The sequence below is a fragment of the Populus trichocarpa genome, chromosome 11 (assembly GCF_000002775.5).
Source record: "Populus trichocarpa isolate Nisqually-1 chromosome 11, P.trichocarpa_v4.1, whole genome shotgun sequence".
NCBI classification, from domain to species: domain Eukaryota; kingdom Viridiplantae; phylum Streptophyta; class Magnoliopsida; order Malpighiales; family Salicaceae; genus Populus; species Populus trichocarpa.
The window spans coordinates 16,031,772-16,053,781 of record NC_037295.2 but is presented as its reverse complement, the minus strand read 5'-3'; the positions used below and the strand labels follow the sequence as shown (position 1 = coordinate 16,053,781).

Here is a 22,010-nt window from a genome sequence, read left to right as displayed (position 1 = left end):
AGAACAGTTTAAAAGTCAAAATTTACTCACCAAGCAAGCTCCAAGTAACAATACAATTTGCTGGGTCTCAAAGGAAATGCATAAGGTATAATAAAAGAGGCAACACCCGAACCAATACCTAAATGAGATGAACTATTTGTTTTTCAAGTAGAGTGTATATCCACACAGATAAATACATATAATTGACAGATAAACTTGACTTGACTTGTAAGTAATTTATATGCACTGCCTTTCTTATCTCCTTTTTTCCAACACAATAAGATATTCAATTTGATAACAATAGATAAACTATTTATTTTTCAAGAAGAGTATATATTTACACAGATAAATACATATAATTGACATATAAACTTAACTTCTATGTAAATGGCAATTCTAACAACTAATTTTAACGTAACTTTTAAAATAAAAAAATTACAACTTTCTAAATTAAAAATACACAACTTTATTTTAAGTAAAGTTTTAATAGAAACAACTTTTCATTCACAAATCCATAAAATAGGCCAAACATGTCATATGCAGTTCTGATGTTAGGTAGTAATGATGCACTTCCATCTTCTGCTTAAACAACCATGTTTTTTCACGGGAAGTGAACTGATTGAAGCAAGTTGTTCATCTATCCTGAACAATCCATATATATTCAACTAATTAACGAATGCTCGATTTCATTGTTAAAAGCAAGATAAATTACCTTCTCTGTGATGTTGATTATTGGGTGATCATTTTTTTTTAGCTATAGTTACTTCTAGGTCCTTTTTATTTTCAAAGAATCATTTTATTTAAAAATTTAATTTATTAGGTTTAGATAATTTTTTTATTTTATATCAGAGTTTTGTTGATCAATCTATCACGAGTTTAAATTTTATTATTTATATTTTATTCAATAAAAATTAAATATACAATAACTTATACAAGACTTTTACTTAAAAATATATTAAAAAATTATATAAATTACACTTAATAACTTTCTAATGTGATTCCTAATATGTCATATTGTGTATACCTGGACTTTTCTAATTGTCGAACAGTCGAAGGACAAGTTCCAATAAAAGTAAGTTAGCAAAACGCTTCATAAATTTGTTTGCATGTCACTTCCATTTATTAATAGAACACATTGAGATGAAAAAGATGAAGCATAGGCTGTTTCTCACCTTCCATGATGGTACACTTGCCTGTAGGACTAAACAGCTGGCATGCAGTGCTGTTGCCAGTGCTTTCAGAATTGTGTTGTGCCCGCGTTGAGAGAAGGATCTCCTGGCATTTTCCTCGTTGAGGACATTTGTCGAACACTAGCGGACTTTTAAGTGACGATCTCTTAAAAAATCAACGACTTTGAGAGAGCATAAACAGCAAAAGAAAGGAAAAGGTGAGAATTCTTTAGGGCATGTTCTTTTGTTTTTAGAAGGTTCCATGTCTGGTATTTGAACTGGAAGACCAAGACAACGTGTAGTGAACAACTAGGCATAGCCCATGTACTTTATAGGGATTGGAGACGAGGGCTTTAAGTAAGAGGTTTTTTTTTTTTTTTCAAAATGGAGCTGTCAATAAATTTATTTAAAGAAATAGCATAGTAAAAAACAAAATTGAACAAATAAAAAATTGATTGGTGCTTCTTACAATGTTCCCTGGAACCATTTTACTTTTTTCTCATAAGAGATATTGTTACATATGGTGTGCGTTCCTTTGTCGTTTTCTTCTTGTCTTCTCAATGTTATGCATGTTTTGCTTTGTTTCTGGGAGCTCAATGATAGAGAGTTCTAAAATTTTTTACGAAAACTGAGGTGACGAATTTACCGGGAAGTGCTGGGTTCAGTCGCTCCAATCCATACTGTGTAGTGCCGCAAGGAAAGGCTTGATTCTTCGAACCTTTTGCTATGGCTTAATTTTCCTATAATTTAAGTATATTCGTTATCTACTCAATTTTAAATTTCCTTTTTGCTTCTTCTGATACTTAACAGATTACATTATTGACATTGATAAAAGACTCTTAACGTCTTGATTTATTGAAAGAAATTGGTGGCACTCGAGTGTATGAAGAGAGAATTTGGGCAAGTTTGAAAACTATGCCGGAAACATACAAGGAAGGAATGGTTGAGTCGGGGACAAAAGAAAGCAAATAATTCAAGTTGTTCAGCGGATGAAATTCAAAGATTGCGGTAGTAAAACTGCGGCGACAAGTAGGAACATTTTGTTTCGACAGTTCCACGGCAACAACAAATAGAAGAAAAAATATGTTGTGCCGGTCTCATGAACGCAATCATGTTCTGGTAGTGGAACTGATGCAATCAGATAATTTATATTATGCGCAAGAAAGATTTTCGCAACCAAAACAAACGTACTATTTATACAATTTTTTCTCATGTTATATTATTTTTTGAAATAAATTTGTTAAGTGTGCTAATTTGAAAAAAAGAAAACTCCTTCAAGTAGAATCTCTACTTTCTAGTACTGCCCTAAAAAGCAGGCTATTTAAAGCTTGATTTTAATCCCTTATTTTGATTGCATTTAAAAAAAAATGCAAAGATTTTCAAAAAATATATTTTTAACGTAGCTCAGCCCCTTATTGGCCGTTTTGTAATTTTAGACTACTTTACTTATCGTTATCGTTTTTGTATTTACAAATTTGCTAAAAAAGATCTAGCAAATGCTCGAATGATAAATAAAATGATAAACAAAACAAAAAAAGAAAATAAAAGAAGAAGAAAAGCTTTCTAAAGTGTCCTTAATGATAGTGTAAAGTCCCAACTTAAATACAAAATATCAATGATAAAGGAATTTAGTTTGACAAAGTTAAAGGTGACAAGTCTAAAAACATCTTTACACAAATAAGTGATTGTATAAATCTTTAACCCTTAAACATTTTTTAAACCTTATGGATATCCTATTCTTTCAAAAACACAAACCTAATCACAAACCTTACCCTATATTACATGCTTTTAAAATCTCTTTCTGATAAAAATAATTTGTTTGTGTCGGTAAATTTTAGCCTCTAAAAAATGAAGAAAGATGTTTTTCAATCAAAATCATAACTTAATCATGTGTTGCATATCATTCACTGAATCATGGATTTCCATCAATAAATGAGAAATAAATTAATACAATATAAAGCAGATGCTTTTTAAAGGCCAAAACTCTCATTTTGAAATCCAATTTCTTCTTTCTAAAATAGCCCTTCATTTGCCAAATATTTCATCTACGTAATTCATTTTTCAAAATAGCGCTAAATTCTTGGGATAACCATTCCTTTTCAACCAACACCCATTTAAACGTGTGCCTAACATAAAATCTAAAATTATTTCACAACACTTGAATGATCTATTTTGGACTTTCTAATCAAAAAAATCTAAATGTCCTTATGAGGAAAATACTTTCATATTTACATCTTTTAATGATTGCATTATAACCATTGGAATTACATTAGCATAATCATTAAAATATATGGCCTTGTCTTGAAACATAAAAAGATGATTCCTTGAAAAAAATATTTTATAACAAAACTTTTCATGGCTAAATTTGCAAAGTTCTTAGAAAAAATAATGATGATATTGATGATGATGATGATGCATGCCTTTTAATGGCTATCAAAAAGATGAATATAACTAGATCAACTAGGAGCAATTTAGTTTGAAAAAACCCTTTGCAAATAAATATCCAAATTATGACATGAAAAACCCTATCATAAGTCATGAGTGGTAAAGGAAAAAACTTCTTCATAGTGATGATGAAAAGTGAGCAACAATGAACATATATTATCATACTACACTTAAAGGTAACGATAAATAAAACAATGAACAAACCATACCTAAAGTGGAGAACATGAGAAGACAAACCCATAGTGAGCCTAGAAGGCACTTATGTCACCTAAACAATTCAGGCAAGCCAGAGATCAGTTATCGACACTTCCATAACCAAAAATCTTCATAGAAATAGATGATATCAAAAAGAGATATCGAGCTTCCAAAATATAAAATTTGTGATTTCCCTCGTCTTCAAGAGCTATCATTTAGAAATAATATCATAATCATTTGCTATTATAAAACAAATTCCCTTATATAATTGAAAGTTCCTTCAAACTTATCTCTCATTAAGAAATAAATATATTTTCAAACATTACTTCAAGAGGATTGCTTTATAAAATGACAAGTTTTTAGAATCACTTCAAGCTGGTCTCTTTTTAATATAAGTAAAATTTTGAAATCACTTCAAGATGATTTTTCTATGAAATGACAAACAAAAAAAGACAAGTTAAAAATCACTTCGAGTGAGTTTCTGTAAAAATATCATTCTTCGAGGATGGTTTCCTTTTGAGTTGACCCATTTAAATTTCTTCAAGGCTAGTCACCTGATAATTGGACCCCATTTAAATCTTCTGTTGAGGTTAGTAACCTAATAATTATACCTTGTTTAAATTTTATATTAAGGTTGGTCACTGATAATATTGACCCATTTTTATTTCATGTTAAGGCTAGTCACCTAATAATATGGACCCATTTTTCTTTCATATTGAAGTTGGTCACCTGATAATGAACTCCTGTTTTTATTTTATGTTGAGGTGTGTCACCTCATGATATGTACCTTTTTATTTTATATTGTTGGTCACTTGATAATATAAAGCCCTTTTATTTTATATAGAAGTTGGTCACTTGATAACATGGACCATTTTCATTTTATATTGAGGTTGGTCACCTAATGATATGGATTTTTTTTTTTAATTTCATGATGAGCTTGGTCATTTTACAATTTAACCTATTCAATTTTCATATCGAGTGTTGTTACCTATTTTGGAACCCTACATAAATACATAGAAAATCATAAAAGAGAACAAAAAAACAAAAAAAATCAGAAAAAGGAAATATAAAAACAATTATAAAAAGTAGAAAATATATAAGTGGATAAAACATGAAGAATGCCTAGAAAATTATCAAAGATCAGTAGGGGAGGATCAAAATATACAAGGTTGGACACTTAGTAGTCTAAAATGAATTTGAGAAGAAAAATTCAAAATTGAATGTTTAATGACTTAATTGGAATTTTCAAGATTTAATTGAATTTATTAAGGGCTTAATAGCAAGAAAATTAGAGTTTGAGGGTCAAATTGTAATTTTAAAAAGCTAATGTTGTCAAAACAAGGGCTTAATTGTATAAATATTAAAGTTTGATGGTCAATTTGAGGCTTGACTGAAGAAGTTCAAAATCAAGGACCCAAACTGTAAAAGGCGTGAGACTTCAGGGATTGACATTGGTTTTATTAGGGGTCAAATTGAAAAACATTGAAAGTTTATTAATCAATTAGAGGTCAAAATACATAAATTGATAACCAAGAACTTAATTGAAAAGGACTTTGAACTTTAGGTTGATAATTGAGTTTGACAAGGGTAAAATTGCATGAGTTTAAAAGTTATAAGACAATTACGGGTGCAATTAAAGAAAATAAAAAGATCAAGGACTAAATTGATTTTTTGCCAAATCCCTAATTTCTCGGTAACCTAGACAACATATTGTTTGGTTCATGCTCAAAACACATCATTTGGAATAGAGGGTAGATGAAATGTTGTTTGCCCACTATTCATCTTTTTCTTTGGGTAATTCTGGGCCAATCAAGTTGGTATCTTCAAACGAATGAATGTGAAGCTATAGACTTTCAAATTGAGCAAGGTTGGATAAAAAAAAATATGTGCACCTGCTTTACCATCTTCAGGCAGTCTTTGACGACGATGACGTCACAATTGCTGCAACAAGGCTTTGAATGTGGTTAACTCAACCAGCCATGACTATGATACCAATTGTGTGAAACTACTTTTTTTTTTCATGTGTTCACACTTCAAACCTTTTCGGTGAGTTCTTATCAAAGGTTGATCAAGTTTCTCTCAAGATCAAAAGGCTAAAAACAACTCTTTACCCTTCATGTCTGGTAAAACCACCAAAATCTCTAAAACCAAGTTTGTTGCAAAAACCAATAAAGTACAAGGCTTTCAGCTATTAAAACCTGTCTAAAACCCTTCTATTTGGATCAATGGGTTAAACATTGATCAATCATGATCAATCCTTGATTGAATCCATTAAAAAAAACCTTAGTAAAAGCATATAAATACCCACTAAAAATTCAGAGAAAAAAAGGGAGAAGGAGGAGAGAAACATATTGATAAAAAGATCTAGTTATGAAGGTTCATGAGCCTAGTACAAGGGGTTTTTTTAGCTTTGAAAAGGTAGAGATTTGTGGAGGAAAAGTTTTGCAAAAGATAAAAAAAAGGACAATAACCATTGATTGAAGCTTTGAAGCTATAAGCCTTTTCTAAACTAGATGGTGATGTCAAAGAGGTATGCCTCTAGCTCTTCCTTATATGTTTTAATAATGTTTTGAACTTGTTTTGGTGTTATATTCTATTGAGCTTGGATTTTAATTAATGCAAAAAAATATTATTTTTCTTTGCTCAAACCTGATTTGAGTTTGTTGTTAATGTTATTTGATGCCAAAAAGATATGTTTGTGATTGTTTTTTTTTTTTTGGGAATGAACTGGTTTTGGAACTTGCCAAAAGTGACAACAGGCTTTTGATGTTTGATTTGATGTATGTTTTTGGTTTCTGGGTTTGTATGAGTCTTATTGAATGTTAAAATGCCAATTTTGAACATTAGATTGTTGAATATGTTTGGTGTTTTAATTTGGTAGTTTTAGGAATTGGGATATTAAGCATGATTTTTTTGATTCAGTGTTGTTTGTTGTTCATGTTAGTTCAATCACATATAACAATGATAATATGGTTTGAGTGAACCAAAAAAGCTTGGTTTTAGGGCTTGGAATGCATTTTCCAGGGATAGGTAGTAACTAAGTTTTTTGGGTTTGAGTTCTTTATGTTGTTAAAAAGAACATTGTGGTGGCTTCATGATCTGGATCAATTTTGGTCCAATTCTTTACACCAACAACTTTGTGAGATTTGTTTAATCAAGGGTTAATTTACATCAATAACTATTTTTTCTGAGTTTTAATCCTAGGGTTTCGTCTTCGCATCGAAAACTATTTTGATCAAATCATGATTATTGGTTGATAATCGTTGATGTTTGATGCTTGATTATTGTTTAATAATTGATTTCTAGCATGCCTATGTCTTTGTTTTGTTCTTATTTGGTCAGGATTTTGATTCATATTTACTGGGCATGTTCTTCGTGTTCTTGAGTTTTCTGGATTTTGATCTATTTGGACAAAAAAACTTTCATGTTTTTTTTTTTGTTGCAAGTTTGATATGTTTTGGTTTTTGGGGTCAAACTAGTGGTTTTTTTATTTGTTTTATCATCAAACCAAAGATTTCGGGTAAACTTGATTTGATCAAATTTAGATTAGATAGGTAAGGCCTAGTTTGGTTCTCAGTCTTTTTTATAAAGAAATTTTTGGCTCAAGGGTGTGTTTGGAAAACATGCCCTTAAGCCTATTTTGACAATTTTATCCAAAAGAAAATGAATTTTTGTCAAACAAAGCATTAAAAATAATAAAACATATTTTCAAAAAAATTAAATTTTTTTTTTTTGCATAAGGCCAAGAATCCTAAAACTTATTTAAGCATTTTTTTTTTTTTAAAATCTAAAATACTTTGGCATGTTTTAAGAAAAAGTATTGAATGGATTTTACAAGTTTGTAAAATTCCAATGGATTTTGGCCTACATTTCAAAAATATTAAAAACTTATTTCTGGAAAGGAAATATATTATTCAATTTTAATATAAAGATAAGAAAACCTTTATGGGTGTCAATATTTAAAATATTATTAGGAATAATATTACTCATTCACTTCTAATATAAAGATAAAAAATTACAAGCAATTTTATCTGAAGTATTATTTGGAATGGCACAATACTAAAAAATTTAAAGTTTATTCTGAAAAAAACCTCAATGATAATTAAGGATATTTCAACCTATATCTCATAATACAAGAGTCATGAAAATCTGAGATACTATAGAGAATAGAGAAAATATGAAGTGTAGACAAGCTATGTGTGTTTTCCTTGTGTTATTGAGATGAAAAAAAAAAGTGTAGGAAGATAAGAGAGAAGAAGGTAAACCCTTTAGCTTTGAAAATCAGCCCAAAAAAGTTACATGGTAACTTTGTTGGGATAAAAATAAAAGTTCAAGGTAGCTCGGTCTGGTTGATAGATTCAGTCCAATCGAGTTATATATAGCTTGGTTGGGTAAGCTCAATTTTTTTTTTTTAGTGTGTATATATATATATGCATAATATTTTTAAAAATAGTTAATTTGGTCCTTGAATATAACAAATGTGGGAGAAAGGCTATTAAAGAAAAAATGTACTCTAACAAAAGTTGCACTAGTATAGTGACTTGAAGAAATTCAATAATCCGTAACTATTCTTTTCCTTGATATGTAGGCAATTTGAAACCAGAACACGAGAAGAAAAATTATTTACGCGGATGGCGCAGCCTTGTCTAGTCTTCTTTCGGCCGTGGGACACGGTAATCATTCTTCCGTTATTTTCCTCCGATGTTTATCACGATGAGATTTCCTCCGCCATTCTTTCAATTAAGAATCATCCTTAATTTTTCTCCAATCATCATCCTCTAGCCTTGGTCAAGCCACGTTTCACCATCTATCAATTTGTCACTCCGTGATTCTGGTCTAACCCACTTACAAAATGATGCAGCATATAGTTCAAGGATTTCTCGAGTTTTAAAAATTACAATCTAAATACACACACACACTCAAGCACCGAAATTTCAACTCTAAAATATTGAGAAAACTTTAATGTATTTTGAAAGGTTTGTATTTTTTATGTATTCAATGATATAGCCTACCTTGTAAAAACAAAAAATTCTAAGTATTCAGATAAGGATTTAATAATACTAAATGGAGATCTGACCCACATAAATTATGTGAATGATCTAATAGATGTTTTTATAAATTAGTAAAGAGAAAAGTGTTGCATCACGCAAAATAAAAATTTATTCAAAACATCATGGTTGTTGAATTTTACAGTACAAAAAATAATATATAGTCCTTCTAAATAATCGTAATAGACTCTTATTGGGTTGCAAACTAGTGGGCCCAAGCTAATAATCAGCTAACACAAGCTTAATACCTAAAACAATTCTAAAACATTGATTTTGAGCCAAAACAAACTCAAACTAAAATACAAGCCATCAGTTAAATGTAAATATCTAAATAATAAAATAAAACAACAAATAAAATTTAAAATAATTTAGATTAATACAAAAAAATAATTTATTCCAAAAATAATTTGTCATTAAATATTTCAACACTTATTTCCTTGTGTAGCTGAATAAATACGAAATTCTTATAATAAATGATTTTGAAATATTAAGGAATCATCATCACATTTGAAAACTATATTATTGTTTATTAAAAATTCTTGTAAAACTAAAAAACTCTAAAAAATAAGTTGTTGAATATCTTTGTATTATTAGAAAAATAATTGTCTTCAAATATAAAATCCACAAGTTAAAAGATAATAAATAACAAAAACATGTATTATTATTTTTTTAAAAAATAAAATTAAAAGGTGGTAGCTTTTTTTTTTTTTTAAAAAAAAAAACTATGAAACTAAAGTGGGATACACACCTTCAAACAAAAGAAACTAAAAGAGAAAAACATGTTATGAAATGTGAAACACGAGGTCACGTGTTTTGTTCCAACTAGCATCAATATCATTGTACTTCTTTTCTTATATTTCAAACAAACTTAAATATGGACAAAAACTAATTATTAGTTTATAAGTAAAGCAAGTGAACTTAACGAACAAACAGAGCATATAATTAGATTGGTGGCCCTTACAATGCTATTTACCAGTTAAATTAGAAGATGATTATGTTTTTTTAAAAAATAAGAGGAATTCAATAACCATATTAAATCTTGATTGATTTAATAATACAATAAAAAATAAAGTAATAACAACCAATTAAAAAAAAAAAATATTTCCCCGGGCAAAGCTGGGCTAACACATGAAACTCGTGACTTGGACATGAGATATGTCCAGATTATATGTCTATCGTGCATCTTAAGTCATGAGATCAAGATAATTTAATAAAAAAAAGAAATTGATGATAAATAAAAATAAAATTGAAAAATAAAGACAAATATAAATCAAAATATTTAATATCACAACATCGATCATTTACCCAATTGAGTTTATTAAAATCAATTTGTAACAAAAAGCAACACACATAAAATTTATTGAATAAAATAAAAGACAAAAACAATACTATGCAGGGCTACACATTTTAAAAATATTATAAAAAAATTATTTTTAAGAAATAAATTTAATTTATATAAAATAAAAAAAAATTAAATCATACTAACATCTTCAAAAGTTAAATACATCCAATATAATTAAAATAGCATCGCCATTTAAAATATGCTAAATAAGCAAAATAAAAAATTCATAGAAAAGGGGTATCAACTAAAACATAAACTTAAAAATTATATAAAAAATGTATTAACTAAAAAAATTCAAAACAAAAAAAATTAAAAAAAAGAATGAGGTCACGCGTTATTGGGCCAAATAAGCGATGCCAAACGCTTGACCCATCAAGAAGTGGCACATGCGAGGTCTTTTTTTAAGTTAATGGATCATTCGCCCCATTTTATTTTGACAAAAATAGATGATGCATTGTCTGAATTCCCAGATTTCGACCACTGTGGTGTCGGAAAAATGAGGTTTATGTATTTTTTCATCCAAAACCTATTTTTGACCCAAAACACATAGAAAACACCCTAGAAACCTTGTCAAACCAATCTATGGCCTCAAAAAATGCAAAAAAGAAAGAAAACACGTCAAACCCTGAAATCAACCTGAAACCAAAACTCTTCCTAAGCTTAGATTTGTTTTTTAGGAACTTTCATGGCAGAAACACCTAGTTCGAACTCTTCTTATCATATGGAACCATTTGATACAAAAATCGATTGTTTTAATAGTCAGAATCGTCGCCAATTACAACTTTCTCACTTTATGCTGGAAGTCGAAGATCCTCTCTCTCCTCCTACCAAAAAATGATTGAAAATTAGGAAAATAAAGTTTGATACCAAAATTCAATTTTTAAAAATTAAAGGGACCAGTTACCTAAAAGCCAAATAAGATGGGGGATGTAAATGAACTTTTAAGACAAATTTCAAAGCCACCACCTATTTTACCCTTTCTTTTAACTTCAGTCCTTTATCTTTCAATTAAACCCTCCCTCTCAAAAAATATGTAATTGAGTGCTAATTTGAGCTCAAAATAGCTAAATCATGCATAATAAAACTTCAAGGAACAAATCCATTTTTTTTTTTTAAATCAACGCTCCGATCTATAGTGATCTGCAAGATGGTAAACAATATTTGTGCTCCAGTACAAGAAAGAGCTCTTTTAGTATAAAGCTAGTTATTTGATTAGCTCTTCTCCCCCGGTCAGATATTTTTTTTGGCAAATAAAAACAATAAATATGCAACCTTTTCAAATGCATTTTTTTACAAAACAAATCCTAATTATAAATCTAAATGCCTATGCATGAATTTAATTAAATTAATCAAGAACTATTTGTGCTAATAAATGTAAAAAAAAGTGTTAACGCGTCCACTCGACTCGCCTAGCTGCATGTCAACTTAAGGCGAGTAATTATAACCTGAATGCTTAAATGCTCAATACAAATCTCTTTATAATCATCTTGTATAAACTCTAAAGATAATAATTTTCTTAAAATTTGCTATGATGGAATTATAGACTTATTAGTATGCGCTCTATCACTTAGAACTTTAAACCACTAATCTTTAACACCATAAGTAACATCGTGTTTGGAAAATCCTACTTTTTAATAATAAGGAATCTTATTCAAATAAAATTAATCTTCTAATAATCATCTAATAAAATATTTTTTAAAGAGATTTTCATCCAAGAAAGGAATTTCACCATAATAAGGAATGTGTCTATGAAAAGATTGATTGCAATTTGAATTTTCAATGCATCTCTTGTCATATACACCATTCTCCAAATAGACATGATGCGAATATGGATTTGAATGAATAGATATAGGATTTGGTTTGCCCTCGACGTAAGTCTCTAAACATGTTCCTCTCTTCTTCACGATTCTTATATACGACCCCTCCCCCTCCCCCCCTCGTAGTTGTTCCATTAACTCATTGAAGTCTATTATGGAATGCTTTTATTGATCAAATTTTTGTAATAGGGTTCTCTATGTTGCCTTTTGAGCCCTCACAATATTCTAGATAGCCTTCACTCTTGTATTGCTAGGTGGGAAGTTATGGCCACTACCTATATTCATCGAATATACCAACTTGCTCTAATACCAAATGACACAGCACATATTGTTAAGGTTTTTCAAGTCCTACAAGGTTTTTATTTCATAAATTTTGTTCTTAATGTCTGCCTTCAAAATAATACATGAAGCTCTTTATATAAGAATTCAAAACCAACATATATAAGAAATCTAGATCAAACAAATCCCTTACTCCTAATTAGGAAAATCAAATTAAAAACTCTACAAAATAACGAGAAAATAAATTCTAAAACAACTAGAAAAATAAATACAATTTACAATAGAATTATGGCCAATTGATCATTATGGGATCATGGCTAATTATTGTCAAATATGATCTTAAAAAAACCATGTTGAACTGATCAAACTGTTTTTAAGCTTTGTTTTGTCTTGTCTATAATTAAAAAATAAATGTCTCGTGTTAAAAGCGTATTATAGATTTTTTGGAATATGACCTCAAAAACCCATGTCATTAGATTATAAATTGCACGTTGGCTTTTATCTTAAAAATATTATTCAACGTTGGCTTTTATCTAAAAAATATTGGAACATTGTTCCCCTGTAGACAAGTTCGCGACAATAAATATGCAGTTCGCGACAATAAATATTTTCAGATCTAAACAATAAGTTATTTACAAACTAAGCTATAGAAGAAGAAAACATCATCAAAGTAGCAATGCATTTCATTTCCATACTTCTTTTTTGCTTCTTTTTATTGCTGGATAGAGAAGTTGCCACAGCCATTGACATCATAAACACAACTCAGCCTATCATAGATGGTGATACTATGGTTTCAGCAGATGGAACCTATGAATTAGGATTTTTCAGTCCTGCAAAATCCAAAGACAGATACTTGGGCATATGGTATGGAAAAATACGAGTTCAAACTGTAGTTTGGGTTGCCAACAGAGAAACTCCCCTCAATGATTCGTCGGGCGTTTTAAGGCTCACCAACAAAGGAATTCTTATCATTCTCGATCGCCATAAGAGTGTGATTTGGTCTTCCATCACAACAAGACCTGCAAGGAATCCAACTGCTCAACTTTTGGATTCAGGAAACCTGGTTGTGAAAGAGGAGGGAGATAGCAACCTGGAAAATTCCTTGTGGCAGAGTTTCGAACATCCAACTGATACAATATTGGCTGACATGAAGATAGGATGGAATAGAATAGCAGGCATGAACTTGTACCTGACATCATGGAAGTCAGCTGATGATCCTTCCAGAGGTAATTTTACATGCATGATGGTTCCTTATGGATATCCTGAGATAGTACTAACGGAAGGCTCGAAAGTGAAGTGCAGGTCTGGAGCATGGAACGGTATACTGTTAAGTGGTTTAACTCAATTAAAATCAACTTCCAAGTTCACAATTGAATTTCTTTTTAATGAAAAAGAGATGTTTTTGACATATCATTTTCATAGTAGCTCAATTCTTTCAAGGGCCGTGGTCAGTCCAAATGGAGATTTCCAGGAATTCGTGTTGAATGAGAAAACACAAAGTTGGTTCCTGTACGATACTGGAACTACAGATAATTGTGATCGTTATGCACTATGTGGTACAAATGGAATATGTAGTATTGACAGTTCTCCAGTACTGTGTGATTGCTTGGATGGATTTGTACCTAAAACTCCAAGAGATTGGAACGTGGCCGATTGGTCAAACGGTTGTGTTAGAAGGACTCCACTAAATTGTTCTGGAGATGGCTTTCAGAAGCTCTCTGGACTGAAGTTGCCAGAGACAAAAACGTCATGGTTTAACACGAGTATGAATCTTGAGGAGTGCAAAAAAAAGTGTATAAAGAACTGTAGCTGTACAGCATATTCAAATTTGGACATCAGGAATGGAGGAAGTGGGTGCTTGCTCTGGTTTGGCGACCTGATTGACATAAGAGTTATTGCTGTAAATGAGCAAGATGTTTATATACGGATGGCTGAGTCAGAACTAGGTATGATGAATCTATCTTCAGACTAGAAAAGTAAGTATCTATAAATTATATTCTAGCAACTTCTTGTTAAATCATCCTTTAAATTGTAACTGCCTATTCATCAGAAAAATAACAATATTCAGATCTATGAAATTGCTGCCTAAATGATTTATTCTAATATTAAGTTTACTTCAGAAAGAGAAAAAATGGGAAATCACATGCTTGAGATATATATAGAAGAAAATTTTCTTCCATTCCTTTTGCCTGCACACTTGCGCAGTTATCTGTTTCACTAATGTATATTCTATGGTCTTTCCTATTGTTGTCTTTTAAATCCACATTTTCTCTGCCATGTTGTAGATAATGGAGATGGCGCAAAGATAAATACAAAATCCAATGCGAAGAAAAGGATCATAATAAGCACTGCATTGTTTACTGGAATTCTGTTCCTTGGCCTAGCCCTGGTCTTGTATATTTGGAAGCAGCAACAGAAAAATAGTACGTTATTCACGCCATGAAAATTTAACTACTCCTATACTCCATCTTTCGATTTTCAGATAAGAAGATTTGTTTCTTTTAAAATTTTATTTTTAGAATAATTAGATACATAAATGTATTGACGGCTTGAAGAAATTTTAGTGTAACAGAAGATATTGTTCTCCTACTTTCTTATTCTTCCCAGTTCTGCGTGCAGGACAATCAAATAACATGCGCAAGAAGGAAGACCTGGAACTACCATTTTTTGATTTTGGTACCTTGGCATGTGCAACAAATAATTTTTCCACTGACAACAAACTTGGAGAAGGCGGTTTCGGACCAGTTTACAAGGTACTAATCTATAATCAATCAAGCATCTTGATGGCTTTTAAATTTCACGGTGGAAACCCATGGCAACAATGATATTTGTGGTATTAGTTTCTTTGAAACATCAACCATGGGATTGAGCCTTTTAAGCATAAAATAATGACTGCTTGGACAGTATTCAAACTTCAGAGTTCCGAAACATGCTTGGACAGTATTGATTTGTTTAGGATACTGAGTTATTATTTGCAGGGAACATTAGCAGATGGACGAGAAATAGCTGTCAAGAGGCTTTCTAGGAATTCGAGACAAGGACTTGATGAGCTCAAAAATGAGGCAAATTACATTGTGAAACTTCAGCACCGGAATCTAGTGAAGCTTCTAGGATGCTGCATTGAAGGAGATGAAAAGATGTTGATCTATGAGTTCTTGCCCAACAAAAGCTTGGACGTTTTAATTTTCGGTATGGGATCTCTCAAAACGCCTACAAATTAATTAAACTTATTGCACACTTGGGTTGTCAGTGTTCAAGCACCAAACCAACTCTGAGTGAACAATGCCATGAGCTGTGGCTTAAGATAAAAAGTTCAGTAGATCAGTCGGGGATACAAGTTACTAGGAGAAAGTGGAAACCATATACACCAAAACAAGAAGCTGTTGTGCTTCCTTCAAAACCTTTGGGAAAATGGATTGGAGGGAAGACTTCTCCACTTTAATGGTCACACATGCTGCCATACCAATTGTAATTTTAATTCAACATGACAACATTCATTAAGTATTTTAAGTATGGATTACTTTTTTTCCTAGTTTTTCGTATGCATTTAGGAATCTGATAAGAGCTGGAATGAATTGACTTGGCAAAAAATATGGCAGAAAAAACACACAGCTTGCAACTAGACTGGCCCAAGCGCTACAAAATTATCAATGGGATTGCTCGTGGAATCCTTTATCTTCACCAGGACTCAAGACTAAGAGTAATTCACAGAGATCTGAAAGCCAGCAATATTTTGTTGGACTATGAACTGAGCCCAAAAATTTCAGACTTTGGCCTGGCTAGAAGTTTTGGAGGGAATGAAACCGAAGCCAATACTAATAAAGTGGCTGGTACATTGTAAGTGTCTCCACCAACATATGGTTTTATCTTTCATTTTTTGACAAATGCAACTTAACATTCCATGAATAAATGCAGCGGCTACATATCTCCTGAGTACGCAAATTATGGACTCTACTCACTAAATTCGGACGTCTTCAGTTTTGGTGTATTGGTGCTAGAGATAGTAAGTGGGAAAAGAAACAGAGGATTCTGTCATCCAGACCACCACCTCAACCTTCTTGGGCATGTAAGTTTCAAAACTATGTTGTCTCACTTTGCTCTCAAGCACCTATGTTAGGTTCCGCTTCAAAGGCATGAAATATTTGTAAGAACATCGAAACTAATCCAACCCGACAACGGTGTGCATGATGGATTTAGATGTTTGAGTCCAGAGAACATAGAGTTGTTAATAATATTTTCTTATTTCAAGACATCAAATTCATTCTAATAACATGGTTTTCTGCTTATCAGGCTTGGAAACTTTTCAAAGAAAACAGGTCTGTGGAACTGGCTGCAGAATCCTTTGTTATAACATGCAATTTATCGGAAGTGTTACGTTCAATTCACGTGGGTTTATTATGTGTGCAAGAAGATCCAGAAGACAGGCCAAACATGTCGAATGTAGTTTTGATGTTGGGTAATGAAGATGAATTGCCCCATCCTAGACAACCAGGTTTTTTCTTTGAAAGGGATCTGATTGAAGCAGCTTATTCTTCCAGCCCGAGCAAACCATGTTCAGCTAATGAATGCTCGATTTCAGAGTTAGAACAAAGATAGATTGCTTGTCGTTCTGATATATTGTTTCTAAGTATTTTATGCTTACTGTACTAGGGACATATGGATTAGTCATCTCACAAAGAAAAAATGTGTTTTGATTACTTGGTCGACAGTCACCATGTATCGACGTTATGTAAGGCAGGTGTTTGTGTCAACATTCTCATGGATAGATCTTCTGAAACATTTTGAACGTAAAAAACCATTCAGGATTAGTTTGGTATGCTTGGTTGGTTTTGGAAATTGTAAGTAATGCATGGGTTTTCTTATCAGGATTGGAGATTGTTTGTATATTCTTGATCTGTCCTTGAAAATTAATCAAGTATTTTAATTAATTATATACTAACCAAAGTTATTTTCCTTGATTTGGAATTGATCCAATCTATATACTAAATTAGTCTACATCAAGTTTTGTCAAGCATGGGACTTAGGCTGGGAAAAATGTCCAATAAAAACTTAGATTTATACATGTTTAAAAAATTTCAATTAAAAAAATAATAAAAATAAAATAAATAACAATCATAAAAATAAAGACTGAAGTTGATATAAAAATCAAATTCTAAGAAAAATACTTTTCTGAAAACCAAGCCAAATTTGTTTTTGACTGGAAAGTGTTTCTTGTTGATCAATTTTTTTAATGACAAACAAACATAGAAAAGTTTGGAAAATGATTTCTAGAAAACCACTTTCTATGAAACAAACGTGGCCCATAAACATGCAAAAACATAACTCATGGCAAACATGCTTTCAACATAAATATAATAAAAAGAATTATAGCATGCATATTAAGCATTTAATCAAACTTGCAATTGATATTAATTCAAAATTCTAGAATGCATACTAGTATGCTTAAATTAAAATAAAAGAGGGTACTTATTTATTAAAGCACTTTAAAGTAATAAATAAGTAATAATTTTTTTGTTGTTTTTAATGATAAATCATATTTTCTTAAGGTTTTATTGCTCTTTACTTATGCAGTTAGGATGTTTGCAATATGTCTCCCGGGATTTTAACAATATAACTTTTTTTAGATGAACTTCTAAAAAATGTATTTGAACCAAAGAATATGAAACTCAAATGTTTCTGATTTATATTATTCTCTAACACATCCCCTCAAGTGAAAGCCCTTTGGGCTTAAAATATGCACAGGCCCACATTACCTTGTGCTTAATTTTTATCACATAAATGAGGATGGTGAGATTCGAACTCGTGACCGCTTAGTCATTAAGACTCTTATACTATATCAAAGAACCATCTCAACCCAAGTTTAAGTTTGTAGGTGAGGTCCAATATATGATTTATATTATTCTCTAACAAAAGAGTATGTAAAAATCTACAAAAATCAAGATAGAATCTCTTGTTTTACCCCATTTTTATAATGAATTTTAGAAGTTAAAAGGTTAAAGAGTTAATAAGAATTAATTTTCACCATTATCAACCTTTGATTAACCTCTATAAATTAAAAATTAAATTTAGAAAAACCAAGGATTTTTTAAGGAGAAAAACCAAGAGTTATTTAAAATTAATTTTTTATTTATCTATAATTTATTTAAATCATGTTAATTAAATAAATTTTTAATAAATTAATCTCTCTATAAAATATTGATCTAGAATACCTCCAGTCTGATATGTTTCCATAAATTTCCAATCTGTTACGTTTCAAAGCATTAGCCATGGATTTTTGGTATTATGCAGTGCTATGCAATAAATATAATATATTATATTCAGCATGTAAGAATGTGCTTATATTTACCTACTTCAGAAGAAGCCATTCTAATAAAAAGATCCTGTCCATCCTCCGTGTATTGTCTGATGTCCACCAGGTCACCAAACCAGAGAATGCATCCGCTTCCATTTCCACTTATAACTGAATTTGTATAAGCCATGCAAGAACAATTATTCAAGCATTTCACCCTGCATTCTTCCGTTGTCATGCTTTTATTCATTGCCCAAATCTTTGAGTCTGGCAAATTAATGTTATAATGCTTTATAAATCCATCTTCATTCTGGCAGTTCAGCGGTGTCCTCCGAACGCACCCGTTAGACCAGTCTGCCCTTACCCATTCCCTTTGGTTTTTTGGCACGAATCTGTTCAAACACCCACATACTGGGGAGTTTCCGATGGTGCACCTGCCATAAGCACCGCATAGTGCATAGTTATCGCAGTTATCTCCTAGTGCACTTGAGTACACTATCCAATTATTAAATCGGTCAATCCAGGCGAGCCGCTCCAGGACACCGTCTTGATAAAAAACGAAGGTCAAAGCAATAGAGCTGTTAATAACATCATAAGTTAAGTATGCCTATCTGTCATTAAAAACAAAAGCATAGCTTAAAAAGGGGTCTGGTTTCAAATCAGACTTCAGAACTCTGATATTATTTTTTAATTTTATTATATTTTAATTTTTTTATCTGTTAGATTTAATTTTTATTATTTTAATTATTATTTATTTTATTTAAGATAATTTATGAAATTAGTTTTTTTTTCAATTTCATTTTTTTTCAACTTTTTAATTTGTAAGATTTTTTCATATTATTTTAATAAATATTTTTAAAAATATTAATATATTATTTCTCAATTCATTTTCCATGACATAATCAAACACTGATAAATATTTTTTAATTTATTTTTCATGATACTATCAATTTTTTTTTTAAAAAAATCACTTTTTAAAAATTAAATTGCTAGAAAAAACTACTTTAAAAAAAAAAAATTTCAAACGGGGCAATGGTTAAACCCAACGTTCCTGAGTCAAAACTCGTTTTCAGTTCTTGTGATTGGACTAACAGAAATTCAACACTTGAAATTGAATGCGTATTTATTTGGAATTTTTGAATTTTGAGTAATTTTCTTGACAGAAAAGGTGAGAGTGCCGTGTGGGGGGTAGCGGTAAGTGTATAGGACCAAAAATTCGAGACGGCGTGACCTTCTTCTATATTGGACTTTGGAAGTATATTGACGATGGCGGCCTGCTCGATGGCTGCCAAGTAATATAAATTACTCACTATCAAAACCAAGAAAACATAAGGCATCCATGTTTACTATTCAGCATAACAATGCAAGCATGGAATGTCAAGTATGCTAGTATCTTTCGCTCAGTATAATGTTGGATAATTTGCATCAATTTAACATATATATATATATATATATATATATATATATATTTGTCAAGCATAGAATATGTTTAATAAATAACAAAAAGAATTTGAAAACAGTCTTATCAGCTTTAGGTTCTTTGGATTTGGAACCCCCTGAAGGCCCTTTCAACTAGAAACAAGTTCTTTGGATTTGGATTTGGCTTCATGCCCATTTGCATGTGTTCATGGTTTATAAAATTAAAATACATGTAAAATGAGCCTTTAGGCCTTTTATATTATTCTTGTTTTTGAAATCCTGGTGTTAGAGTGCTTATCTTGTTTACCGCTAAGGGTTGGATAAAAAAAATTAAATGTAAAAGAAAAGGTTTAGGCTACAAAAATTATTTGATATATTATTATTAAATTTCATCTAGATTAATCTTGAATTTTCTTGACTGAATTCCTTACATAACCTAGATTTTAATTAAGTTACGTGGGAGTTATTTTAATATAATTTAGTTGATTTCATGGTTATAAACACAACCAAAACAATTGCTAAAAACTAAGGGAGAGGAGAGTTTTTTTTACCTTAGCACAGTTGATTCCTTTTAGTAATATAGCACGTTCGGTAGAATATTCAAGGATGTAACATAATTTCACGAGGTGCAATGATGAAATTTTTTTTAGCCTTTTAACTCCCTCCCTGCATACAAAAAATTAAGGGTGATTATTTTTTTATTTAGTTTGATTTTTATAAAAAAAAATTAAAACTAGTTTTTTTTGAAAAAAATAGAAACTGAAATAAAACTGGTTTAAACTGATCATTTTTTGTTCGGTTATTTTGGGGAAAAAACCAGTTCAAACAGGTTTGGCTCGGTGTTTCCCGGTTTGACTTGGTTTTTTTTCGATTTGGGTTCGGTTCTGTTTTTTCAGTTTTAGATTTTTAAAACCAAAATCGAACCGGTCAGTTTTTTCAAAATTCTAATCGGTTTAATCGGTTTTTTTTCATGGTTCGGTTTTTTTTGTTAATTTTTTTTTCCGGTTTTCTCGGTTTAATTAGTTTTTCAGTTTTTTAGCTCGCCCATAGAAAAAACCAAATTAGTTTTCTAATTCTATCAATGTCCAACCCATCTTTGATCACAATTCACAATCCAATTTCATAATTAAACATAATGATTCATCTAATATAATATTTTATTAAAATTAAACTAAATACATGCAATTATCTATTCATAATTCTTTTAATATTATATCATATAATCTAACTACATCTAAAAATCATCACAGCTCTTCTTTATGCGACGCGTTTGGTTAATTCTAGAAACTAAAAAGGTCTTTTCTGGGCATCTTTAGATTCTTCTCGATGTCTACTCTATATAATGGTGACGAGTATAGAAAATAGAACTTCAGTTTTGCTCCAGCAGCCATTTCTTTTTTCTTTTTCTTCTTTCTTTCCTCCATCTCCCTTGATTTTTATGCCCTGCCATGCAATATTTCAAATCATGCACCTAGCTTTTTTTTTTTTGTTTTCAATTTAGTCCCTAATCTTTTGGTTAATATTTGTTTTATTTGGAATAACTTATGAAAATCAAAATTTATTTCAATTTCATTCTTTTTTTATTTTTTTTATTTGTCAGATTTGGTCTTCATCTTTCAATCGCTATTTATGTCATCTAAAATAATTTTTATAATTTAATTTTTTGGCGATTCACCCTCGATCGTTTTTTTCTATAAGATTTTATCCTTATTTTTTTCTTTGCTTTACTAAATTTTTTAGTTTGATATTTTTTTATACCCAATTTCATCTTTCAATATTGAATTACTTTGGATTTGAGCTTTTAGGTTAAGCCAATTTTGGAATTTCACGGGTTGTAGTTTGAAAACTAAGTTAGGTTAAGAATGTTCGCTAGGGTTTGCTTTGTTTTTTTAATCATTATTTTAAGTTTTTTTTAATTTTATCATTCAATATTTATTTTATTGGAAATTGGGCTCTGTGTTTTTATATGCTTTTTACATCCTTTGTTTTATCCCTTGTTCTTTTTTATTTGGTTGGGTTATTGGGGTC

At 30.6% G+C, this 22,010-nt stretch overlaps 1 protein-coding gene across 1 annotated transcript; it reads left to right on the top strand.

The window, feature by feature from the left end:
• Positions 1 to 12,950: 12,950 nt before the first annotated feature.
• On the top strand, positions 12,951 to 17,082 carry LOC7462374 (G-type lectin S-receptor-like serine/threonine-protein kinase At4g27290). The gene is made up of 7 exons (XM_024592124.2): positions 12,951 to 14,220; positions 14,560 to 14,697; positions 14,894 to 15,027; positions 15,253 to 15,463; positions 15,874 to 16,111; positions 16,190 to 16,340; positions 16,565 to 17,082. Exons 1-7 carry the CDS (start codon positions 12,951 to 12,953, stop codon positions 16,868 to 16,870), a joined length of 2,448 nt encoding a protein of 815 aa, XP_024447892.1. The 3' UTR covers positions 16,871 to 17,082.
• Positions 17,083 to 22,010: the final 4,928 nt, after the last annotated feature.